This window comes from Mixophyes fleayi, chromosome 4 (genome assembly GCF_038048845.1).
Source record: "Mixophyes fleayi isolate aMixFle1 chromosome 4, aMixFle1.hap1, whole genome shotgun sequence".
NCBI lineage: Eukaryota > Metazoa > Chordata > Amphibia > Anura > Limnodynastidae > Mixophyes > Mixophyes fleayi.
In genome coordinates, this window is record NC_134405.1 from 125,374,412 (window position 1) to 125,402,008 (window position 27,597).

General features: G+C 40.2%; 2 protein-coding genes across 2 annotated transcripts; one reads left to right on the forward strand and one right to left on the reverse strand.

Annotated features, from left to right (window-relative positions):
* The first annotated feature begins 3,513 nt into the window (after positions 1-3,513).
* On the forward strand, positions 3,514-4,452 carry LOC142150739 (olfactory receptor 5AP2-like). Its single transcript, XM_075205933.1, has one exon. The coding sequence runs from the start codon at positions 3,514-3,516 to the stop codon at positions 4,450-4,452; it is 939 nt and encodes a 312-aa protein (XP_075062034.1).
* A 10,204-nt stretch (positions 4,453-14,656) lies between these two features.
* LOC142150740 (olfactory receptor 5AR1-like) lies at positions 14,657-15,607 on the reverse strand. Its single transcript, XM_075205934.1, has one exon. The coding sequence runs from the start codon at positions 15,605-15,607 to the stop codon at positions 14,657-14,659; it is 951 nt and encodes a 316-aa protein (XP_075062035.1).
* Between the last annotated feature and the right edge of the window lie 11,990 nt (positions 15,608-27,597).

Consider the following 27,597-nt stretch of genomic DNA (forward strand, 5'->3'; position numbering starts at 1 on the left):
AATTTATATAGCTCAAATGATATTATGCAGTGCTGTACATAGGATATGTAGCATACAAGGCAACAACGGGATGGAAGTTCTAGGCTGCTCTGTTCTCTCCTTCCCTCCTATCCAAACTCCTTCATTGTCATGTGCATTCACCACTTACCTGCCATATCATCAGGGGTAGGCTGGGCATGGAGGCATTTCCCCCCCCCAGGCCGGTCCCATTGTCGGCTTCCTTGGGCTGAGTCACTGGGCCTCCTGAATTGTTTTCATTTAAAATAGGCTGACGAGTCGAGTCTTGCCCCCGGGCTAAAGTTTGCCAGCCCTTCCTTGCATATCATGCAGAGCAACAGTGAACCTTCCAGCTTTCTCACCGGTAAAGTTCGATCGGGATGATTGGTGTGGCGGGACAGAGCCTTCAAATTGGGACTGTCCTGTCTGAATCGGAATGATTGGGAGGTAAGTCCCTGCTCCATTGAAGCTTACAATCTAAATTCTCTAACACACACGCACACAGGTTCATTTTGTCAAAGGCCAATTAACCTACCATTATATCTTTGGACTTTTGGAAGAAACCAGAGCATCCAGAGGAAACCCAGGCAAACTCATGGAGAACATACAAACTCACAGATTGGGCTCTGGTGGGAATTGAACCAATGACCCAAGCGCCGTGAGATAGCAATTCTAGTTACATTGCTCCAATGCTGCATATCAGACTGCCCAAAATAGTTACATGTGTATCCTATGGTCAACCATGCCTATATAGGCCTAGTCGCATGTTTGATTCAATATCAACATGTGGAAGTGTTTTATTGGCCTCTAATATCCCAACATTATTAAACAAATATGTTCATAAATTTTATTTAGTTGTTGTAAGCAGATTTACTGTTAATGTCCAGAGTACCCCAGTGCTATACGTTTATCCTAATTATCCTTTTGTTCCACTTATACAAAGTATATCTTAATAAGTCCCTGAAGATCTCATCCCCACTGTAACATATTTGTTATTTAATGCAAGGAAGCTGTGCAGTAATTTGACTGATGCAAGTAAGTATGCAATGCAGGCTGCAGGTCAGTTGCTATATTTTATTAATATATATAGAAGGTATTACAGGTATAATGTCTTTTGACACTATTCAAAAATAAATTAATATAAGTAGTATGCAGGCAATTTAAAACATCAACATTTTACATTTCACTTATGTCAAGACAAAGGTTATTTTTTGGAGTGTATTTTAACTATTTTAGCACTGCAGATAAATTGCTAAAACAGTTTGAATAGGCCTCTCTATTCACTTGAATTGGATTCCAAAGAAAAATGATAATAGACTTATACATATGAGCCTTTTTCTTCATTCAAAAAAGACAGGTACAGGCATGGAAAAATTAATTCTGGAGACGGCAACATAAAAAAAAGTAAATCACATTTTTTAAACATGGAAGAAAAAAAACAGTGAGAGCTGTGGCAGGCAGACAATAAAAAGGTCAATATAAGAGTACAGGTGTTACATAAGTCCTAATAAATCATAACAATAATATAGCTTTCATTTAAGAAGAAGATGAACAGAGTAATCAGTTGGAGGGTAATAAAATTATGTACCAAACACACATTTAACAAATCATTAGCAAAAAAAGCTGTTGGTTGGAGCTAGGATACTTTACTTGTGTCCTAAAGAACAGCATTTTCTAAACATCCAAAGACATAGGGCTTCTTACAATTGTTAAATACTGCCTGTTTTTTCATGTAGCACACAAATACTTGATAGCTTATTTGTACACTGACATTTAAAGTTGATATTTGTGTGCTACATGAAAAAACAGGCAGTATTTAACTTATGTGCAAAACAGAATACTAATTTGCACCCCTTGCATTGTAACATGGTTTTGTCCAGGAGACTGAAATAAGAAGTTTCTCAAGTTAAGATCATTAATGAATCAGGCCCAAGAAGCTGATTGGTTGCTATAGGCAACATCTCAAATTTTTCAATCCTGCAGTTTAGTAAATCTAGCCCTATGACTCTGTACACTCTACAGATATTTGCCTTCACTGCTGTTCGTGAGTGCATACACACTTCCATATTTGCCTGGCATCTTTCCATCATTGATCGTGATTTTTAGGAACTTTAGAAAACCAAATCAACAGATGCCATGTGCTTTGGTACAATAAAACATGATTATGGGAGCATACATACTCAATATCTGACTAAACTGTCGTTTATCATTTGCATGATATTTGCTTAAGTGTGTGCCCAGCTTTTGTTATCCTCATATTAGTCGTGTTTTCTTCATCTTCTTCAGTTTGCCTCCCCGTGGACAATTTTCTAATGGCATACAATAGAATACATAAGTATTAAAGTTACTTGAGCAAATTATTCAGTTTTCCAAATAGCTTATTAAAAATAATAAACTGGTAACCATGACACAAAGTACTACAGTAACCACATGTACCAATGGCAATTAAACTTTAAATATGCATTTGGCCATGCAGTGCATCTGCTTACATGTGGGTGACAGCTGTGTATTAGCATGTTTTATGCTTATTTCCACATTGTATTATGCTCAGATGAACAAAAGAAGACACCTTTGGCCTGATTTTGAGTTAGGAGCAAAGCAAAGTAAAGGAGTAACTTTGCACCTTGGCAAAACTATGTTGCATTAGAGGGGAGGTCAATTTAAAATGTAGGGACAGATTTATAGTTGGGATATGGCATGTCATAGGTCAACTTTAATTTCAGTGTAAAAATAAAGCTATCAAGTATTTCTGTGCTACATGGAAAAACAGCCAGTATTACATGCAAAATAGTAAGTCAATTTGTACCTCTTTTATTTTCTTCTTTGCTTCTAACTCAAAAGCAGGCCCATTATCTTCAGTTAAATTATTTTATAATTTTTCCTGAAATATAAGTAACCCCTCTCCCCAAGAAATGAATTACATATGTATTTTTGGTCCTAGGCATTTCTGTGGTTCACTCATTTTGTTTCACCTTTGATTGCCTCTTTAAATAACATTATTAAAAACAATGTGTTAAATATACATGCCCCCATGATAATCTAGGAATGTACTAATTTATGGCATGCCAAAGATAAATGTATTTAGATGTCTTTATTTCTATTATGTTTCTGTTTAATAGCAATTGTAATTGTAAACTAAAACTGCAGCTGTGTATATAAAATTCAAATAGTTTTCTGTAATTTATTTCCAGAATATTATTTTTGTTTTTGTCCAATTGAGTATTACATAAATGGTACCATGGGCTATTGCACAGAAATATGAATTAATAAATCAATGAGTTACATGACACCAGAATGCATGGATCACTATAGTTCATTTTTCAATGGGTACCTTTCTGCAGATAACAAATTGTATCATACTAACTGATTTTATTTTATTTAATGTGTTTTGTGAAGGCTAAATTCCATGTGATGAGCTTTATTTACTATAACATAAATTTAGTAAAAATTTCAAAAACAAGAATAACATTTTTTTTTATTAACCAAGGTTTCCTTCTTACAGCAGCAAGTGATTATATGGAGGGACCTAATCACACATCATTCAGCGAATTCTTTTTGATAGGATTAATTGACGATCCCAAACTCAATCTTCTTTTTTTCTGTATCTTTTTAGCAATGTATTTAATGACTATAATGGGTAATATGTGCATGATCATTTTAATTTGTTATTCTACAAATCTTCATAATCCCATGTATTTTTTCCTTGGTCATTTGTCTTTTTCAGACCTGTGCTATTCTTCAGTAATTACTCCAAAGTTGCTAAATAATTTGTTATCTAACCATATGGTAATATCTTTTAAAGGATGTGCTACACAGCTTTTCTTTTTTGGACTGTTTGTGGGTACAGAATGTTTTCTTGTTACTGTTATGGCTTATGATCGTTATCTTGCTATTTGTAATCCACTGCTATACATAATTACCATGAGTAGGACTCTCAAGATTCAGCTAGTCGGAACGGCTTATTCTGGTGGCTTACTTACGTCAATAATACATACCATTTGTACTTTTCGTCTGTCCTTCTGTAGGTCAAACAAAGTGAACCATTTTTTCTGTGACATTCCACCGCTCCTGAAGCTTTCCTGTAGTAATACTTTCATGAGTGAACTTTTCATGTTTCTCTTATCCAGCATTCTTGGAACTTTTTCTGTTATTGTTATCTTAGTTTCATATGCTAAAATTATTTCTTCCATCATGAGAATGCATTCTTTGGAAGGAAGGCAGAAAGCTTTCTCCACGTGCTCCTCTCATCTCACAGTAGTTGCTTTGTTTTTTGGGACAGCCATCTTTGAGTATGCGAGGCCTATCTCCAGCTACTCAGTCCAGAAGGACAAAGTGATTTCATTGGTGTATACTGTGGTAATCCCTATGTTAAATCCAATTATTTATAGTCTTAGGAATACTCAAGTGAAGGATGCTTTCATAAACACTGTATTTAAATCATCTATGCATAAATAATAAATAATTTGTCTATTAGTTATAAAAACAAACGTGTGTATAATATGTGTCCACCAGGGCTTGCTGGGAGCAACAGTGTTACATATTAAAATACAATTTTTTTGGCTTTAAACAACACCCACAGGCCAGGAGTTCTAGGATGAGTCCAAATGTAATCAGCACAGAGCTAGGTTTTCCTAAGGGTGTGACTGCACTTTTTTGCAGGTTCAATTCCCCATGGCAGTTCAGCCCACATTATGGATTTCCCTGTTATAGTGAGACCAGCTCAGCCTGACAAAGCCTAGTGCTGGTTTTGGCTGTTCAAACCCCACATTAGCAGTTAACAGACAAGATTATGAGTGCTGCTAATTGGTTCATTTAAATATATATATATATATTATAACTCCAGTCATCATTATCATCAACAACTTAATCTAGTGTATCTAGTATGCAGCCTCAGTAAGACACCAAAGTACACTAATGTAGAGTATTGGGGAAAACTGTTTTGTAACTGTAGTTTATAATTGTAAACATTCAAAAATTTTCAATGATTGGATAATATATGCAGTTAGAGGTTCAAATGCATACTGTGATCCCAGAATGCATATATGATATTTGCAGGTCCCTGTAGCAGGCTTGTCTGCATTGGAGGTATCCTGGATAAAACAAGAATTTATATATGCAAACTGTGAGGCTAAATAGTAAATATAGAAATTAGTAATCGTCTACCTGCTATCTTTTCTGGGCTTCTGCAACACTGAGAGAGCTAACCTGAATCTTTGTCCAGACCAAATAAAAGGAATAGATAAGGATTAAGGGCGTCATGTAGATTTGGATGTATTTTACGTAAAACATGCTCTAGAAAAAAATATGTAATTCATACTTGCTGAATTCTCAAACTTCTTCTCCAGGAGATCCCGTAAGGAGAGGTCATGTGACAGGGGGTAGGAAGGGGCGTAGTGACGCCATAGCCCCGTCCCTTCTAGGAATTGCCAAAAGCCACGGAATACACTAATGAAGTGTCATATACATAATAGTGTCTGGACAGTGTTATTAATAAATGTGAAAGTCACATTTACTGTGTAAAATACAAATAAATAAATGCACAAATGCAAAATAAAAGTACAAATAAAATGTAATTAAACACAAACATCTATTGTGTTCCCCATTAGAAATCAAATTGGAATCTGCTCTCCTGCCGCAGTCCAAATGCAAATATCAAATTAAGTAATGTGAATAGATGGACACAAATTCATAAAATATACTAACGCTTTATTTACTATCAGTGGGAGGCAATAAGCCATTTAGAAACGGCTGCCAATCGTCATCATCATCATCATCAATGCATATTTTGCACCAGTGGTTGCAGACCTGCAAGAGATATGGCTCCTGGGCATATATGTGTCTATGTCTACATGGATTGCATGTGCATGAATACACTATTACTATACTCAGCTTAGACTTGTCTGCCTCTTCCCACCCTTCTTCTACCTCTCTAAGCGTAGGGAGGCATAAGGATAAGATGCAACCAAATCTGCATACAGATAGAAGCTTGAGTATTTTTTGTGCACATAAGTTGTGCAGAATTGTGTAATTTATACAAAAAGTGCACTTGCATCCAAATCTAAATGAGCCCCTAATTTAGTATTTTAAATGTCCTCCAGAGGATGCTGCCAGGAGGCTGCGGTAAAACATACATATATATTGACCTCCCAGTTCAGCATATACTGACACATAGTGATTTATATATTGTTTGTTTTACTTTTTAGGGTTGTAAGTTTGTGTACTTTTGCCAGGAAGAAAAAGCTGTGCAGACAACTTTGTCCATGCCTTATCTATGTAATGGCTGGTAACATTTAGTTTAATATCATCCTTTTAGTACCAGTTAATGATAATTCCTAAATATTTTAGGAAGCTGGACCAGACAAATGGAAATTATGTAGCCTTTTGTCTATAAAGAATTGGGTGTATGTAAGATCAATGTCAGTTGATCTTAAAACCAGACTACAAGCCAAACATCTCAATATCATGCAAGGCCAAATTGAATTAGGTGCAAGCATCATTTGAGAAGAGTAAGGTATCATCTGCATAAAGCAACACTTTTTCAACTAGTCTGTTAATAATCAGGCTTCTGATATCTGAATTGCACTGAAAACTAGCTGCCAGGCATTCATTCGCCATGGTGATCAGAGCAGGCATAGGCAAACCCAGGGGGGGGGTGGAGGGGGGTTTCCTAATGCCTGGAACCCCCTCCCTCCCAGCCTGTGGCAGTGTATGCTTGAGATGGCTAGACCTTGCCCCCGGGGCCAGCCACTTTGCAGCTTGTATGCAGATCTTTTTGGAGTGAAATATTAATTTCATAGTAGTTTGAGAGTGGGAGCTTTTAATTTATAGGTTGGGTGAAGGTTGGGGATATTTAATTTAATAGTGTGGTTATGGCAGACTGATTAAGGTTTTTATTCATTTAATGTTGGGATGGTTTGGGTGCTATTAATTGAATGTGTGGCTGAGTTTGGGGAGAAGGAGAGCTATTACTTAAAAGTGAATGCTAATTATTTAATGTTTGGAATGAAATAGGTTTATTTATTAAATGTAAATACTACTAATTTAATGTTGGGGTTGTTTGGGGGGAAATGGATATTTTTATTAAAGGTGAATGACATTAATTTAATGTGTGGGTTGGTTGCTGGGAGGCCTAATTATTAAACGTGGGTGCTTTTGATTTAATATCAGGCTGCTTTGGGGAAAAAAGGCCTACTGTGTTCACTCATTGCTGGGATTTCTATATCATGTGCCTGTTATTTTTCCAAACAGGGACCCAACATTCCAGGATCCAGACAAGCAGCAACTGAGCTTAGGACACAAGCACCAGCAACAAGTATTGAAAGCAGCAAGAACAGGTAGGAGAGAGCAGGACAGTCTGTCAACTGTTCTGACACACTCAGTCAGGACTTTATCCTGACTGTAGGCACAGTTGGGAGGTATATCCACTTCACACGACTCTGCTCGAAAAGGGAGAGCTGCGTGCACCTAACAGTAGTGCATGCAGCATTGCTCGTGTATATGATAGGGATAGGAAGAGTTGGAGAGCAGCCAAGCACTGTCTAAAATTATAGCCACGCCCCCATGCATGCTGGTCACGCCCACTGGCGACTTGACATGGAAACCCTTCTCTACAAATCCTGCATTTGCCTATGGTAGAGGATACAGGATATCCCTGTCTGGTACATCTTTCATGTTCTGGCCCAGTATTATGGAAGAATATAATGATAAATGTACCAGAACCTGCTATTAGTAGTTATTGGGTGAACCAGTAATTCATCACTTCTGCTGTGCGTGTAAAGTGACAATACGGTACCGCAACATTGCGGATTTCCCTTTGCAGCCCTATGGGGTGCGGATGGAAATCCACGGTTTTGCGGTAATGGGACTTGTGCAGCTGCGCATAATCGCGATCACCCAACATAATTGTATATGCCCCAAAGAATGTATTTTTGTTATAGGTCAGTTGTTTATCAGTGTCATCCAGCAACCTTTGTATATGCCTACATGCGGCCTGCACCATATTTTATTTTAGTTTCAGGTGTTTTGTTGACAGTATATGTGTCTTCCGTATCGCAGCCTTATTTTTGTTTGCTTTTTTAAAATTAGTAGCCAACCTCTTACTGTGGCATTTGTCACATCCAATATTGCATGAGCATGATACGTATTAATTTCAATGTCAAAGGAATTTGACATTTCTATATGTAGTTCTTTATCAATTGTAGGGAAGTTGAAACTGAAGGGGTTAATGTGCCCACTAAACAGGACAGATATGTTGCCAAAGCTGAGTTTAAGGATGAAAGGCGCATGATCAGAAATATCTCTATGAAGAAAGCCATCTGAAGTGATCAACAGACCAAACAAGGCATACTCAAAAGGTCATTTTAAGCTGAATGAGTGCTGCTTAGTGAACACCTGCTTAATGGATGTAGACTCCTCCACACATCCAGGGTTGGACTGGCCCGCCGGTGGACCGGACTATCCACCGGTAGGCCCCGACCCTGAATCGCTCCCCTCTTCGTTGGTGGGGGGAGCTAGAAACTTTAATAGTAAAAAAACCTCACGTGACCGCAGCGCCGGCTCCATTCGCACTGAATGCCGGGCGTGACGTCATCACGCCCGACGTTCATTGAGGAGCGCCGGCAAGACAGAGGAGAAGAAAAGGAAGAAGCAGATAGAAAAGGTAAGTGATAGGGGAGCATGGAACAGAAATAGGAGTATGTAACAGAGAAGGGGGAACATGGAACAGAGAAGGGGGAGCATGGAACAGAAATAGGAGCATGGAACAGAAATAGAAGTATGGAACAGAGAAGGGGGAACATGGAACAGAGAAGAGGGAACATGGAACAGAGAAGGGGGAGCATGGAACAGAGAAGGGGGAGCATGGAACAGAGAAGGGGGAGCATGGCAGAGTGAAGGGGAGCATGGCAGAGTGAAGGGGGAGCACAGACAGTATGGCAGTGTGTGAAGGGGAGCCAGGAGAAGGGGGGGAGCAAAAGCAGCATGGAGGGTGCAGTGTGATTATAAGGAGGCACATCATGATGATGATGAAGGGGCGCAGTAATGTGTGTGTGATGGCACAACGGGCTTGTGGCAATGTAATGTGTGTTTGGTAGGTGGTGGCTAAATAATGGGTGCTATTTTGTTTGTAGGGTGATGGTGGGGCAATTTAATTTTATAGTGGGGACTATTAATTTAAGATGGGGTGGTTTGGGGCCTATTAATTGAATGTGGGGCTGAGTTTGAGGAGCATGAGGTATATTTATTAAATGTTAATATGAATTATTTAATGGCAGTGACGGTTGCAGGAAATAGGTATATTTATTATATGTAAATGTGATTAATTTATTGCAGGGGCTGTCTGTTGGGAGGGAAATAGGTTTATTAAATGGGAATATTATTACTTTTATGTTGTGGCTGGAGGAAGTCCTAAGTATTAAATGTGGGTCCTATTAATTTAATGCCGGGGCTGGTTGGAATTTTCTAAATGTACCCATTATTTTTTCCAAATAGGACCCCTCAACATAGGACAGTCTGTCAAATGTTCTGAGTCTAGTGCAGGCTTGGCTAACCTGTGGCACTCCAGGTTTTGTGAAACTACAAGTCCCAGCATACCCTTCCAGCAATAGGCTGCTATATATTGGTAAAGCATGCTGAGGCTTGTAGTTTCACAACACCTGGAGTGCCACAGGTTAGTCAAGCCTGGTCTAGTGGGATAATCCCAATTTTTGGTTACTGTTCTGCCCAATCTAAGGTGCAGATCAAGACTGTACTCTTTATACACACTGCATTCTTTATATACTACACTATTGTGCTAGCTGTCCTTTGTGGGCTGACCACTCCCCCTCTAGTGTCTGGTCTCGCCTTTTTGATGGTTGGCCACACCCCCTCTGGTGGGCCCCTAGCGTTGCTGTCCCCTGGTGGGCCCTTCATGCCCCAGTCCGACACTGCACACATCTGTGAGTTGCAGGGACTGCATATAAGACATGAACTAATTAGAGGTCTGAAATTGTAGAAGAGAACAGTTGAACTATTGATACATAAAATTGAATACAACATTGAAGACATCTATCAAAATGGATAATACTCATGGATATACAGACGCAAATTCACTACAGAATCCAGGGTTCATATTCGATAAGCTCCAATGGTGCAAGGACTGATGTGGCTGATTAAATATGTTCTGTACAGAGCTGCATAATATGGTGGTGCTCTATGAATGAAAATAAATAAAAACCCAGACAGGGCATACTATTGTGATGTATCTTTCTATTTTTTTTTTATTAAATTTTGTATTTTACTTATTGATGGTGCTGGTCTGTTCTTTTGTTGAACAACTATGGATCCTGTTCTTTGAATTACGGGCTATGCACAGCTTTTAAAGTTTTGATCTATTTATTGTGAATTGAGTGCATCCTTTTATATATATATATATATATATATATATATATATATATATATATATATATATACATATATAGACATATATATATATATATATATATTACCTTGTGAACTACAGAGGCAATATATTGGTCCACAGGTCAACCTTGAGGGAGCAATAATTTCACAGACACGTGGACATGACTTATAATGGTGGAAAATTACGGAAAATGCCAGAAGTCATCTTAATAAAGGATTATTTTAAACACCACATTTTACTATCCAGAGGAAAAGCAATGTTCTGGAACTAAACTAGCTTTAGAACACTATGTCAAAAAGTGACATCCATAATCACTTGTGTGATACTCCCCTTAGGTGTGATATTGGAAAGTGTGCATAGTGACATAGTGACTAATTTAGGACATATATGATCACAAGGGCACAGAGCAACACAAAGTAAAAATACAGCCATTACTTATCACTGGAGGTCATTTATGGTCTAAGTAGCACATATCATTTTAGAAAAAATGTACCTATTTGTCTGCCTTACGCATACATAAGTGCATGCTCACATTCCATTTAAAAGACAATTGAAAGGACATTGGAATTCTCATTATTACAAGTGGACCTATCATACAGGGTAATGTTCTTACAGCACTAGTAGAAATGGGCCTATATGAGTTTTCTCTTGCAATCTGCTCTTGGAAGGTACAAAAGGCATATCACTGAGAACATAGTCTGAGGATTGACCTAAACCACTGTAAGTACATGTGAAATGCAGGTTCTGTTGCATTAAGAAGAAGGTTTTGTGGCTTTGCATGTGGATTAAATATGAGGTGCACAACTGCATCGAGCATGCAGTTTGTGAAAAAGACCACTTTAAGCCCAGCTTATACAATGACAAGATTCAACTGTTTGCACTCTGTGTAGACTGTACCATCATGCCATGAAGATTTGTGTGCTTCCAGTAAAAATAAGCCAATCTGCTCAACACTAGGCATACACATGAAATTAAAAAGGGGAATTATGCAGCTTTGTAAATAAGTCTTATTGTCTTTTGTGCATGATCAATAGCAAGTCATGTGCGTGCATTCATTCAGCTCGGCACTTCCTGTGGATTTCCATGTAAATTGCACATGTAGAAAACATAATTTAGTGGCAGTGTGAATTCTAGACGGTCATAAAGATAGATAAGCTAATATTCAAAATATTAAGTGCAGTGTTCCCACATTTCTCATACACAAAAAAATAACTTATAAGGTGCAGAGCTTTTCTATCTGAGCAAATGCACCTGAGACTCTATCTAGTGCATTCAAAGATAGTCGCTAACATTCCAGTGCTTGAAGCAGACCCTGAAAGAACTCAACTATACGTGATGCCTTGACGTTACCATTGGAGTTTATCCCAATATAGCTATATTGTGCACACATTTCTTCTACTTATGTATACACTTACATATTGTGATTTGTATATTGTTTGTTTTACTTTTTAGGATTGTAAGTTTGTGTACTTTTGCCAGAAAGAAAAATCTGTGCAGACAACTTTGTCCATCTTTTGGATCTCATGTAAATTATATACTGAAAAGCAAAATCTTGTTCATGCATTTTGGTGCATCACTAATTGCATTTATTTGTCTAGCCCTCAATCAGCATGAAATGCCCTGATCCACCCAGATACTCCTTTCACAATTTTGCACCCTTGTTCACATCACAAACTTGGCCTGAAAGTGAATGCACTTCCCTAAGAAAACGGATGCATTTAAGTAAATATTTGAGCAACGCCACAAAACAGCACTCTTCTGCACTTCTGCAAATGACCTTTATAGTATTGTAACATTAAAATACAATAGTTAATTGCCAAATGACCACATAGCTGTTTTAAGTTTACTATGACATGGTGTGAAAAGAAATGCAAAAAGTTACAACTTATTGATGGTACATATGTTATATTATATGAAATATAATTATCCTCATCTAGTGGTCATATCATGTTCGGAAGTTGTGCTCTTAAATTCACCTGCCCAATACTTAATGTCTACAATCATAAAAGTCAGTTAAAAGTGTTTTTATCCCTACTTTAGTTATTTTATTGAATTTTAAAGTGTATTTTTATTGTAATCTATTTTTCATTGCCTCTATGACATACAAATACTTAATTGCATAGCATAATATTTATTTATTTGTGGTGTTTTTTTTGTTGTCGTTGTCAATAAAGACTTTCATAAAGGTTAGAGTGTCCAAAGATGGTCAAAAGCTATTGAAACCGGTGGCGGTCACATTACCTACGGTGAAAAGGACACTTATCCTGTCGACGCAAAAATGTCGACAGACTAATTGTTGACATATTCATTTTGTTGTGTAACCCCTGGGGATGCTGCAGTTGGACTTGAGCACCCAGTGGCTACTAATCATATTTGCATCAGTAGAAAAAATAGATGGACATTTTACAAGTCCAAAGAGAGAACCAGCATCTCCCACAAGGCTGCTATGAAAATGTGCCAAACTGGTCTATGTGTTTGGAGACGGGGAAACTCTAGAGCAGAGGGGGAGAGAGATGGAAGAGTTTCCTGAGAGAGACTGAACTATGTGACAAGTCCAGAGAGTGTGACCCTAAGCAGAAAGACACTGGATTGATGGTCTGGGAAGAGAGAACTTACAGTGTTGAGGGATATTGGAGCAGAGGGGAATGGTAAACATGAACCTGCTGGGGAGTCACAGCTTGAAACTAAAGGAGGAGGTATAAATGCATCTCTGAGGAAGGATATTTTGCAAGTCAGCCGTTTTGGAGGGAATCAAGTCCAGAAGCTGGATAATTTAGGTGGGATTTGGACTATATCTGGCTGCAAAGGCTGAAGAGTAAGGGATAGATGGGTGGGCAGGTAAATGTGCACCACGTGTTTGTTTAATCAGCATTTGAGCTTATATCACAATCTGACCCTCTGGTGTTAAAATAAATTTGTGGATCAAGTCCCAGGATTTAATTAAGCAAGGATACAAGCTGAGGATTTTATAGTTGTTGCTACGGGAAGGTTTGCATACTGTGACTGTTGTACCTTACTGCAAGTGATTGAAAGACCTCTAAAAGCTGCAAATTACACACATGGTACTTCCATGCCATGCTGGCCTCCATAGAGAAGGGCCCAAACTTGCAGTGCACTGCTCCATCTGTGTGGTGTGGTGTGTTTGAGGGCTGCCAGTATATGTGTGTTTAGGTGCCAGTAAGCTTAGCATCTAATATATTGCTCCAGTGTATAAGGTTGTGACAATTAATGTTTATGTCTTATGTTGTTGATATTATTGTATTGTATATTTTTCTATAAAATCACAAAAGCTGCATTTGGTGGTCCCAGTTCCAGAAGAAATTGGATCCCTAAAGCTTAGAGGAATTTGGATCCTTAAAGCTTAGAAGAATTTTGATCCCTAATGCTTAGAAGAAATCGGATTGTTTAAAGTTATAGAGCACAGATGTTGGTAAGTATTACTGTTTATTTTATTTGTAAATAAATTTTATGGTGATAACTGTTTTGTGCTGACATTGGTCACTTAATGTTGACATTACTAACTGTCGACAGTCGCACTGTTTGCATTTTAAGCTTGTCAACAAAATGAATATGTCGTCATTTAGCTTGTCATCATTTACGTGTTGCCAGGATAAGTGTTGGCATATTTACCGTAGGTAATTCGTACCCAACCCATTGAAACAGTTAGGAAGATTACAATTGAAAATACAAAGTTAAATTGGCTGTTTCACTTGATTGAACATTTTAAAAAAACAAGGGTTTCCCATCCCCTTATTTACAATGGGCAGAGGAAGCACAGGTGATTGGTGTCACACTGCGCTTCTTCTTGCTGTCATTAATTCAAGAGCATGGTGACTAAAGGAGGGAGCGCAAGAAAAGACAAGGGGTGAAATGTCATGGTGAGAACATTGTCTGTAACATCCTTACAACTGTAACCCCTGAGAAAGGATTTTCACCTGACATCATGGAAGGAGTGGCCTGGAAGACCCTGACTGCAAAGTATATAAGAAGTTAGTGGCACTAATAAATGAAAGCATATACATGTACATAGACCTACAAGGAGTTCAAGAGACTGGCCTAATGTTTTCAGTGGTGGTGGGACGTATATTAGAGCAGCCTGGTTCAAAAATGTCATTATTCAAAAATACTTGATAAAAGCAACAGTCAGTAAGTTGGCAGATGGGACACTAATAGTCATCATTGGCTGTATGCTTTTGAGATGTACAATAATTGTTTCAGCTGTCGGCCTGAACTCCAACTGACAACTATCAGTACAGGTTCTTAGTTTAACCTAAATAACATAAAAATACTATTGATGCTCAGCTTTCCCAGAGCTCTTTTCACATCCTGATTTCTGAGGCTGTAGATGATGGGATTCAGCATTGGTATGATCACTGTATAGAACAGGGACACCACCCAGTCCTGATCCACTGAGTATGCAGAAGTTGGCCGTAAATACATGAAGAAAACTGGGCAGTAGAACAAGGCTACACAAATAAAGTGAGAGACACAGGTGGAAAGAGACTTGCTCCTGCCTCTAGTAGAGCCAATCCTTAATAATGGCAATAAAATGTGGACATATGATATCAGTATACATAAAAAAGAACCCACTTCAATAGAGCCAGCAACAGCAAATAAGAAAATCTCATTAAGAAATGTATCTTTGCATGAAAGCTTTAAGATGGGATTGATATCGCAGTAGAAATGATTAACATGATTTGATCCACAAAATGGTAAGATAAATGCACAATATGTGTGTGTTAATGAGTTAAGAAATCCTGCAGCGTATACTGAGCAAATGAGTTGAAAACATCTTGCTTTGTTGACAAGTGACGTATAATACAAAGGTTTACATATGGCTGCATACCGGTCATAGGCCATAACAGCAAGTAGCATCGCTTCAGAGCTCGCCAAGTCAATGAAAAAAAACATTTGTGTAGCACAACCAGTGATTGAAATCGTCTTGTTTACAGAGAGAATGTTGGCCATGATGTTGGGTGTAATGGTTGATGAATACAATATATCTACAAAGGATAAATTCATGAGGAAAAAGTACATTGGTGTTTGCAGGCCTGGAGTCATTCTAATTAAAGCAATGATCATAAGATTACCCAGCAAAGTTACCAGGTACACTGATAAGCAGAGGAGAAAGAGAGGCAGCTGAAGGTTTGGGTCAGAGGAAAGACCAGCGAGCACAAATTCTGTGACAAGTGTTGTGTCCATTGGCTTCATTGTTTTTAGCTGATAATCTGTGTAAAAAATGAAAAAGTATATAAATACAATGTATAATATACAGCAAGGAACACAGTGGGCAAAATGGAAATGTAGAAGTGGAGATACGGAAATATAAAAGTAGCAGTATGGAAAATGTAAGTAAATGTACTAGTAGAAGTAGCGCTATGACATACCACCGTATACCATCCCACTTCTAGATAGATAGATAGATAGATAGATAGACAAACTATAACTAAAAACTATGTGCACGACATAACCTAATTAAAAAGCATAGCAACAATAACATTGGTCAACGCTCATCTTATTGCCAATCGTAATAGAGTGTAACTTTGTGGTGCTGATTCAAATATGACATTGGTTTCGCTAGATTGGCTCTCATTCTTTAGATAATTGGTACCCTATTTAAAAACATAAAAATGCCAAAAATGTAATGTCAGGCAGAGCCTACTTACAAATCGAATCAAAATTGTCTCAAATTATACAAAGTAAGTACTTCATGTATTTACTTTTGTATGATTTGAGACAATTTCAATGTGATTTGTAAGTAGGCTTTGTCTGACATTATTTTTTTTAAATTTTTATGTTTTTCACTACATAAGGGCATTTTATTTGGTAAAATAACAGATAAACTTAGTAATGCTTAATAAAACGCTGTTTGTACGATTTTCTTTTATGTGGGTTATCAGGACTGGAAGCTCCAGCAATAGTCAGCCAGTATGTGTTTGTCCCATGTGCTGTAATACCTTTCCTCCATCACCTTTATATCTTGATGAAATCTCTCCCCTGTTTCTCACTAAAATCACCAAGATTATCTGGAAATCTATGTAAGTGGCTACAGAGAAAGTGAACCTTTATGCTCATATTAGTACCCATATTTTTAAAGTTTGTGAACAGCTTTTAATAATCCTTTAATAAATAAACCTTTTTTGCCTTTGACAAAGCCTTAGCGAAACGCGCGTCGGCGGACGCCGCGCTCGCTGCTCCCACCACTAGTCCCTGCTATTTAGCCGAAAACAAACACAGACAGTTAGATTATCACACTGCCCGCTGAGATAGAAGGGAGCAGTAGTGAGACCACAATAGTGCAGGACAGCTCTAAATTTTCCATTGTATCCTGCTAGGGAAATTAGCCATCCAATTAAGGTGTAAATGCTATCAATCTTTTTCAGTTATACAAAAGGAAAATTTGCAGGATATAGTGACTATAAGAGGGATCATATTAGTCTCTTTATATATGTTCAGGATACTGCAGTACCTTCAAATTTTATCATGCTAATCCTCTTATAGTGTTGATATTCAATAATATGTATGACCAAAGTCCACTAATTTCACACAACTGTTTTCTATTGGGATGTGGTGTTAATAAAAGACTTATTAATGTGTATTTCACACTCAAGGTAGTAAAGTAAGGTTCATAACGGAGCAGAGTCGCGGTTAGACAAATTCAGTTTTGTCTTTTTATCAGTTATCTTTATTTAGGGTGGTATCTTTATTCAACTTTCAACTTTTATATTTCGCTAATGGAATTTTTTAATTTTAATCAATAAAGACGCATTTAACAGATATTCAAATTATAAACAAACACTTAAATATATTCTTGCCCATTAGAGTGCCCCATTAGATCATTCTTTTTTCCTTCACCAAATATTTTCTGAGCTTTTAATAATCGTCTGCTTTGTGGTTAACCAAGATGTTCTTGACAACTTAGACATAACTGCACCAGGCAGAAGCTTCAACACCATTCATAAATTTTGTGAAATTATAATCATTGATAAGTTTAGGAATTTGAGTGCCATTAAAGATTCCAGCATTTTGTTTTTCCGCACTTAGTCCAGGTTACAATTTACAAATGTATTTGAAGCAATCACCATCTTTGTACAAGACCATAACAAATTATTTCATTAGTCCTAGCTTGATATGGAATGGAGGGAGAATGAATTTTTCCCTGTCAACCAATTGACTTTATTCTTACTTGAAACACTCTGCATATACAAATTGTAACTACAACCACTCTGTATACAACTTGACTTATTTACACTAATTATATTTGTATATTAATATATTACATGGACGAGATACAAGAAAAACACAATAGACAACGCAAACTGCCCAACTGCCAACTGACCGCTGGTTGTATGACCAATCACTAATATAGAGAGGGGGAATATTCTTGAATGATCACAGAGTGAACGACTAGGGGAATATATTTACTTAAGAAGGCTGATCTGGCTTTTTAATTTAATATGCCCCCTAGACTATTCACGTGTCTCATCTTATAGAATGTTCTGGTAGATTCTCATATGCACGTGTATGGCTAAGTGCCCTATTAATTTAGGGTATCCATTATCTCAAGAGCTAGTGGTAATTCAAAAAAACTACTTTTACTTTTAAATTCAGCAACCACAAAATACCTTAAATTTGTTCAAATATCCTTAGCTACTAAAAAATACTAACAAAAATGTTGCTGGGCCGTGTAATATTAACATTCAGATTGAATGGTCACATTTAGTGTAGAACTGACCAGAAGGAGTCATGTGTTGGCCAGTTTAACATATAAAACTATAGCTAAAATATAGCTACTTTATTTTTTATTTATACTGCAGCTCTTTAGTGTAATCATTTATTTAGTTCCCACCAATCATTTAACATGGATAACTGTGTGCTGCTTAAATAGGTTATCGAAAATAAAGGAAAAGAAAACTAACATAGATAAGTCTAATCTGGCTACATAATTGGTCTCCACAGGCTAACGTGTCTCTCGCTGCATATAAATAATTCAGGTAATATAATTCAATCCTCTGAGGTAACAACATATTTCCCCCTACATATATTTCAATGTCAACAGAGACATACATGTAGCCCTTGGGGGCTACCTCTTCTGTATCCGAGGTATCCTCTGATATTTCTCCGCAATACAGCTCATTTTATGATGTATTCTGTGAAAAGGAGGCTTCCAAGTTACCTCCCTATAGACCCTGGGACTGCAGCATTGAACTCTTGCCGGATAAAATGCCACCTCGAGGGCTGGTCTACCCACTGTCATTGCCTGAATCACAGTCCATGTCCGCTTATATTGTGAATAACCTTAAGTGGGGTTTTATTAGGAAATCTTCCTCTCCTGCCAGGGCCAGCTTCTTTTTTGTTATAAAGAAGGACGGTGGTCTCTGTCCCTCTATTGACTACAGAAAACTGAATGCTATCACCAAGGAGAATAAATACCCTCTGCCACTGATCTTTGAGTTGTTTTACAGAATTAGAGGGGCTTCTATTTTTCTAAGCTGGATCTCAGAGGTGCATATAATTTAATCCGTCTCAAGCATGGAGACGAATGGAAGATGGCATTTAACACTCATGATGGACATTTTGAGTATTTGGTTAGGGCCTTTGGGCTATGCAATGCCCCTGTGGTGTTCCAAAACTTTATTAACAAAATTTTTCAAAATATTCTTTACCAATTTGTAGTAATATACTTGGATGATATCCTTATATTTTCTTCAGATATCACATCGGAAGCATGTCTCTATCGTTCTGGATCGACTCCGACAACATCGATTATACTGCAAGTTGGAAAAATGTGTCTTTGAAAAGTATCATCTTTCCTTCCTAGGATACGTGGTTTCAGGCTCTGGTCTTCAAATGGAACCTGAGAAATTTAAGGTGATATTGGAGTGGGGTTTGCTAATTAGTACAGACAGTTCATCAAGGGGTGCTGTGGAGGACTTTACTTCACTTAAGAAAGCCTTTACTTCTGCTCCTATCTTACAACAGCCTGATCCCACTCTTCCTTTTTTCCTTGAAATGGATGCCTCCTCTATCAGTGTTGGAGCCATATTGTCTCAGAAGAACTCCTCGGGAAGACTTACTCCATGTGGCTTCTTCTCTTGAAGATTATCTGCTGCGGAGAGAAATTATGGTATTGGCAACAGGGAACTTCTTGCCATTTAAATTGGCCCTGGAGGAATGGAGACATCACTTGGAGGGAGCCTTATTTGCTATAACGGTATATACTGATCATAAAAACCTTCTAATTCTACAATCTGCATTTTGTCTGACTACTCGACAGGCCAGGTTCCACGGTCTTTGACCACGGAACTCGGTTTGTGGCAAAATTTTGTCGTGTTTCTGGGATCAAGTTAATTTTTTTATCTGCTTATCATTCCCAAACTAATGGGCTGACTGAAAGAACCAATCAAGAGCGTGAGAAATTCCTCAGATGCTATATTTCGGCCAAGCATGATGATTGGGTCGATCTATTACCTTGGGTAGAATTCGCTCATAATAATCATTGTCATGATTCCACTTCGGTCTCTCCTGTCTTTGCTCTTCAGGGATTTATCCTAAACTTCCCCATTTCATGACTTACCTCCATCCTGAGTTCCTGCTGTGGATTCTCTTTTGCTAAATTTTTCTTCTAGGTGGGCTCAAAGCAAATGCAGATTTTTTCAAACTGCGTAAAAGTCTTATAATAAAAGGAGACGACCTGCGACTCTACTCTCTCCCGGTGACAAAGTATGGTTGTCTACTCGAAACCTTCACCTTCAGGTGCCTTCCAGGAAATTCGCTCCTCGTCTCATTGGCCCTTTCTTGATCCCGATAGCCTTTAGATTGGTACTACCTCCCACTTTGAAAATTCCTAATGTGTTTCATGTGTCCCTTCTGAAGCCACTTGCTATTAACAAGTTTTCTACCTCTAAGAAGCAGCCCACGGTGCTCTCCATACAAGATCAAGAGTACGGAATTAACGGAATCCTAAACTCCCGCATTTCCAGAGGTTCATTGCAATTCTTGGTTGATTGGAAAGGCTATGGACCTGAACAGCACTCTTGGATTCCCACTAGAGATTTTCATGCTCCTGATCTCTTAAAACGTTTTCATAAAAAATTTCCACATAAGCCTTTTAGGGCGTCCGGAATCCACCACCAAGAGAAGGGGTACTGTAAGAGACTTACCTGTCCCTCACTCCTGTTTTCGATCGCAGCCACTGCTATGTTCTATCGGGCAGGCGGCGCACGGCTGCGGTCATATGACACAGAGGTGGAGAATTTTAATTCCTTTCCCCTATATTTTCCAAATGCTCTGGCACACTGCCTGTGTCAGAGCAACAAGTTACAGCTTGGCATCTGGCTCTCTCTCTCTCTGTGTATCCTGTGCTGCTTCCTGATGTTCCTCTGTGTATGACATCTGGCTTGTTAGGCCACTGCTTCTGGAGTACTCTACTGCCTGTGCTCCTGTGTATCCAACCCGGCTATCCTTACTGACTACTTTACTGCTCGTGCTTGTCACGGGCACTAGGAGTCTTTACCCAGGGATCACCAGGTGATAGGCTTACCAGAGCAGTATAGGTGGTAATATGGTACTCTGGTAGCAGGGTGATCACGGAACAGGAAATAGCAGATGATGAGATGCTCAGGAAAGTCTATGACTAGCAGCACTGGCAATATGGAGGTAGTAATACACGAGGAACTGTATGGACAAAGGACACGTGAAGGTAGTCAGTGGTCTGCGGTAGCAAGTTGTACCACTGCTATAGTGAGGAGGAATGTCCAACAGAAACGAGGAGGTGATGAGAGTCAGCGGTCTGCGGATAGCAAGTTGTACCGCTGTCTGAGTGAAGGAATGGAATCCAAGTGGAGGTATCCGGGGAGTCAGTGGTCTGCGTTAGCAAGTTGTACCACTGCTATGTGAGAGGATACTGGAACAGGTGAAACTGTAAACAGGAGTCAGTGGTCTGCTACTAGCAAGTTGTACTACTGAATATATATTTGAGGAGGTGCACGGGGAGAGACTGCAACACAATATATACACGGGCACCTTGACTTTGATCCACAGTAATATGCACAATATAAATGTATAAATGACTGAACAACACTGCCAATATAGAAAGTCTCTTGAAGTAATCCGGCATGAGATAACACAGTCAATGATGGCAGTAGAGTCAGCAGATAGTACACTCCAGAGGAGAACCAACACAGTCAATGATGGCAATAGACTCAGCGGATAGTACACTCCAGAGGAGAACCAACACAGTCCAGCAAGGTATGCAATACACAGCACAGTCAATGGGAAGTATGCATACCGTGGTTCAGGAGAAGGCAGTCAGACAGGAGTGCAGAGATACCTGAAGGGCAGGAGGCCAGCAGGATACAAGTCCCTGGATGGGTGAAGCAGGGGTCTAGCAGGTGCAGCGCACAGGTAGGTAGACCAGCAGGGAACACAGGAAGGCGTGGAGAGCGGATCAGCAGTAGATGGATGAGTAGCGCTGAGAAGTAACAGCAGCGGGTCTCTGCGGGAACACGGAGGTAACCAATAGCAACCAGCAGGTGCAGTAACGATGGGACACCGGAGCAGAGTTGAACTGGAACAGATGATCACGGAGAGTAGCGGGTAGCAATAGTGGCAGCAGACTCAAGGAAACACGGTAGAGTAGACAAGGACTGAAGACTGAAGCGCACAGAGGCAGCGGATAGGAATCAGCTAAACAGTCACGATGAAACACAGACGGGTTGCAGGTTGAAGACTGTAGTGCACGGAGGCAGCGGATAGGAATCAGCTAGCAGTCACGATGATGAAACACAGACGAGTTGCAGGTTGAAGCCTGTAGTGCACGGAGGCAGCGGATAGGAATCAGCTGGCAGTCACAATCATGAACAGGTGAGTGGATGTGGTTGAAGCCTGTAATGCACGGAGGCAGCGGATAGGCATAAGCTAACAGTCCCAATGATACATGGTAGGGTTGAAGTGAATAGAAGACTGTAGTGCACGGAGGCAGCGGATAGGAATCAGCTCACAGTCACGATGATATAGTAGATGGTAGAAGTGGTATGGGAACCACAGTAGCAGAAGTGGTTTGGAAACCACAGAGGTAGAAGTGGTTTGGAAACCACAGGAATCAGCTGGGCTGAATAAACGAGGAAACACAGGAACACCTTCAGAGACTCATGGGGAATGAGACTCCAAGATCAGGCAACGTGGTGTTGACCACAGGTGCTTAATATAGGGAGGTTGCCTGATCTGCCAATTAAGTTAAAGGAACATACACTGAAGGTTTGGAAAGGGCTGCGCATGCGCAGTCCCTCAGGATAGAGGACGTCCACGGTTCCTAATAGTCCGGGAAGAAGCACTCACAGTCCGGTGAGTGACAGTACCCCCCCTTTTAAAGGTGGGCACAGAACGCCTGGAACCGGGCTTGTCCGGATTTTTGGAATAAAACTTCTTCAGAAGGGCAGGAGCATTAAGATCTTCAGCTTTGATCCATGAACGCTCTTCAGGACCAAAGCCCTTCCAATGAACGAGGAAACGGAGGACTCCTCGCGAAATTTTTGCATCCAATACCTCAGTAATCTCGAAATCCTCCTCCTGATGAACTTGAACTGGCTGCGGTGCTGAGGGAGGAGTCGAGAAACGATTGATAATAAGAGGTTTGAGTAAGGACACATGGAAGGCATTGGAAATCCGAAGATTCTTAGGAAGAAGAAGTTTAACACATACTGGATTGATAACTTGAATGATCCTATATGGACCAATAAAACGAGGGGCGAATTTCATAGATGGAACCTTCAAACGAATATTTTTGGTAGATAACCAGACACGATCTCCAATTTTTAGTGGTGGAATAGCCCGCCTCTTCTTATCTGCGAAAGACTTATATTTGTTAGATGTCTTCTTTAAACAGGTTTTGACCTGAGACCAGATATTTTTGAAGGTCTGACAAGCAGTCTCCACAGCAGGAACTTGGGTGGGCGGGAGGGCAGGAAATTCCGGAAAAGACGGATGGTGACCGTAGACCACAAAGAATGGAGTTTTGGATGATGACTCATGGTACATGTTGTTATGGGCGAATTCAGCCCAAGGGAGCAATTCTACCCAGTTGTCTTGGTTGGCTGAAGAGAACATCCTAATAAAAGTCTCAAGATCTTGATTGACTCGTTCCGTTTGTCCGTTAGATTGCGGATGGTAAGACGATGAGAGTGCTAATCGTATGCCCAAGGTTTTACAAAGGGCCCGCCAGAATCTGGAAACGAATTGTACTCCTCTATCTGACACAATCTCAGACGGACATCCATGGATGCGGAAGATTTCTTTAATGAAATGTTCAGCCAGAGTAGACGAGGAAGGTAAACCGGACAGAGGGACGAAATGAGCCATCTTCGAAAATCTGTCTACCACTACCCAAATAGTATTGTGATTCTTACTTGGTGGCAAATCAGTAACGAAATCCATACTAATATGGGTCCAAGGCTTGGACGGAATGGGTAGTGGTCGCAGCAACCCTGCTGGAGTTCTGCGGGAGGATTTGAACTGAGAACATAAATCACAGGAAGCAATAAACTCTTTGACGTCTCTCCTCATTGAAGGCCACCAGTAACTACGAGAGAGAATCTCAAAGGTCTTATGTTCACCGGCGTGTCCAGAAAAACGAGAGGCATGGAACCACGAAAGGATTTTCCTCCTCAGAGTAGGAGGCACGAGGGTCTTCCCAAATGGTAGCATTTTGGTGGATGACGCAGCCAGAGAAATACATTTGGGGTCTAGAATAGCATGGTTGGGAACCTCTTCTACATCAGAGGACGTCACAAAAGCTCGAGATAGAGCGTCAGCTTTCTTGTTCTTAGCAGCTGGTTTGAAGGTTATAATTAATTCAAAACGGGAAAAGAAAAGAGACCATCTTGCTTGACGAGGGTTCAAGCATTGAGCAGATTGCAAATATGACAAGTTCTTATGATCCGTGAAGATCGTCACAGGATGGCGAGCTCCTTCCAACAAGTATCTCCATTCCTCTAATGCAGCTTTGATGGCCAGCAACTCCTTGTCCCCGATAGTATAGTTTTTCTCTGCGGGCAGAAGACCCCGAGAGTAGAAGGCACAAGGATGTAATTTTTGTTGCTCCGAGCGTTGGGAGAGAATAGCTCCTAAGCCCACATTAGAGGCATCTACTTCTAGGAAGAAGGGGAGTGTCACATCAGGTTGTCGCAGAATGGGAGCAGACGAGAAGGACTCTTTGAGGATTTGAAAGGCTTGGAGAGCCTCAGATGACCATTGCTTAGTATTAGCCCCTTTCCGAGTTAAGGCCACAATGGGAGATGCAATGGATGAGAAGTCTTGAATGAAGCGTCTATAGTAATTGGCAAAACCTAAAAAACGCTGGATGGCACGAAGAGTAGTTGGCTGAGGCCAATGTAGTACAGCATTTACTTTGTCTGGATCCATCTTCAGGCCAACTCCGGAAACTATATACCCCAAGAATGGAATCTGGGGTAACTCGAATGAACATTTTTCCAATTTACAGAACAATGAGTTTTTCCGTAGTCTGGAGAGGACCTCTGCCACATGTTGGTGATGAGAAGGCAGGTCCTGTGAGAAGATCAATATGTCGTCCAGGTAGACAACGACACATACATATAATAAGTCCCGAAAGATCTCATTGATGAAACCCTGGAAAACCGCGGGGGCATTACACAGCCCGAAGGGCATTACTAAATATTCGTAATGCCCATCTCTGGTGTTAAACGCGGTCTTCCATTCGTCACCGGAACGGATTCTAATTAAATTGTAGGCACCACGAAGATCCAACTTAGTAAATATCCGAGCTCCCTTGATGCGATCAAATAGCTCAGTGATCAGCGGAATGGGATACCGATTCTTGATAGTAATGGCGTTGAGTCCACGAAAATCTATACAAGGGCGTAATGATCCATCCTTCTTTTTGACGAAGAAGAACCCAGCTCCAGCGGGAGAGGTGGAAGGTCGAATGAACCCACGCTGGAGATTCTCCTGTATGTACTCAGATGTGGCTTGAGTTTCAGGTAACGAGAGAGGATAGACCCGACCCCTGGGAGGAGTCTTGCCAGGTAGAAGGTCGATCGGACAATCCCAAGAACGATGAGGAGGAAGACGTTCAGACTGAGCTTTATCAAACACATCGGCAAATGAAGCATACTGAGGAGGGAGTCCCGGGGAGGACGATGAGATGGAAGATTGCTGTACTTTAAGAGGAATAACTTGAGAGAGACAACGATGGTGACATTCAGGCCCCCAAGACGTAACTTGAGGGGTGCGCCAGTCAATCTGGGGAGAGTGACATTGAAGCCATGGAAGGCCTAAGACAATCGGACTTGTCGTAACAGGAAGAATTAAAAACGAAATTTCTTCATGGTGTAGTACACCAATCTGAAGGGTTACTGGAGACGTATTCTGGGTGATGAGACCATTGATGAGACGTGATCCATCTATAGCCGTCACAGTAATGGGTGTTTTTAAAGTGATCACTGGTAGGGACCATTGATTCACTAGTGATTTAGAAATGAAATTTCCTGCTGCTCCGGAATCAATCAATGCCTGTGACTCAAAGGATTTGGTAGCAAAGGAAATCGTAACATCGAAAGCGCAGACTTTAGATTTCATAGACAATGGAGAGGACTCCAGGGACCCTAACTTCACCTCTCCAGAACTAGTTAGGGCCTGGCATTTCCCGATTTCTTAGGGCAAGAACTGAGCATATGTGTGGAATCAGCACAATAGATACAGAGTCTATTCTTTACTCTTCGTTTCCTCTCTTCTAAAGATAATTTGGAACGTCCTATCTCCATGGGAATCACAGAAGGTGAAACTGGACGAAATTGAGGGTTTAAACGAAGAGGTGCTTTAGCAGAAGTTGTTTTCTCAGATTCTCTTTCACGAAATCTCATGTCTACACGATGGCAAAGAGAGATCAAATCTTCTAGTGACGAAGGAAGCTCTTGGGTAGTCAGTGCATCTTTAATTTTATCGGAGAGCCCCTGCCAGAAGGCGGCAACTAATGCTTCAGTGTTCCACTGAAGTTCAGAGGCTAAGATCCTAAATTGAATGACATACTGTCCTACTGTATGGGAGCCTTGTCGCAAACGAAGAATGCTGGAAGCAGCGGAGGTCACACGACCTGGTTCATCGAACACACTTCGGAACGTGGAAATGAATTTGGCACTATCTTGTAGAATTGGATCGTTTCTTTCCCACAGAGGGGAGGCCCAAGCCAGGGCTTGTCCAGAAAACAATGAGATAAGATAGGCCACTCTGGAACGATGGGTAGAAAAATTTTGAGGTTGGAGTTCAAAATGGACTGAACATTGGTTAAGGAAACCTCTACAAGTTTTGGGGTCCCCGTCATATTTTGACGGAGTAGGCAGGTGAAGCGTAGGAGCTGTAGACACCTGGGATGGCACTGGGGAAACGGAGGAAAGCACAGGAGCTTCAATACTAGCTGTAACAGTCTGTCCAGATGTTCCTTGGGAGGTTAACGATTGGTAACATTGAAGTAACAGCTGTTGGCGAGCATCCTGTTGCTCCACACGGCTGACCAGATGCTGCAGCATCTCTTTAGCAGTAGGTTCCGTATCTGGGTCTGTCATGGCCTGATCTTACTGTCACGGGCACTAGGAGTCTTTACCCAGGGATCACCAGGTGATAGGCTTACCAGAGCAGTATAGGTGGTAATATGGTACTCTGGTAGCAGGGTGATCACGGAACAGGAAATAGCAGATGATGAGATGCTCAGGAAAGTCTATGACTAGCAGCACTGGCAATATGGAGGTAGTAATACACGAGGAACTGTATGGACAAAGGACACGTGAAGGTAGTCAGTGGTCTGCGGTAGCAAGTTGTACCACTGCTATAGTGAGGAGGAATGTCCAACAGAAACGAGGAGGTGATGAGAGTCAGCGGTCTGCGGATAGCAAGTTGTACCGCTGTCTGAGTGAAGGAATGGAATCCAAGTGGAGGTATCCGGGGAGTCAGTGGTCTGCGTTAGCAAGTTGTACCACTGCTATGTGAGAGGATACTGGAACAGGTGAAACTGTAAACAGGAGTCAGTGGTCTGCTACTAGCAAGTTGTACTACTGAATATATATTTGAGGAGGTGCACGGGGAGAGACTGCAACACAATATATACACGGGCACCTTGACTTTGATCCACAGTAATATGCACAATATAAATGTATAAATGACTGAACAAC

Coding starts and splice junctions, on each gene's coding strand:
- LOC142150739 (XM_075205933.1), top strand. CDS start 3,514: ATGGAGGGACCTAATCACACATCATTCAGCGAATTCTTTTTGATAGGA.
- LOC142150740 (XM_075205934.1), bottom strand. CDS start 15,607: ATGAAGCCAATGGACACAACACTTGTCACAGAATTTGTGCTCGCTGGT.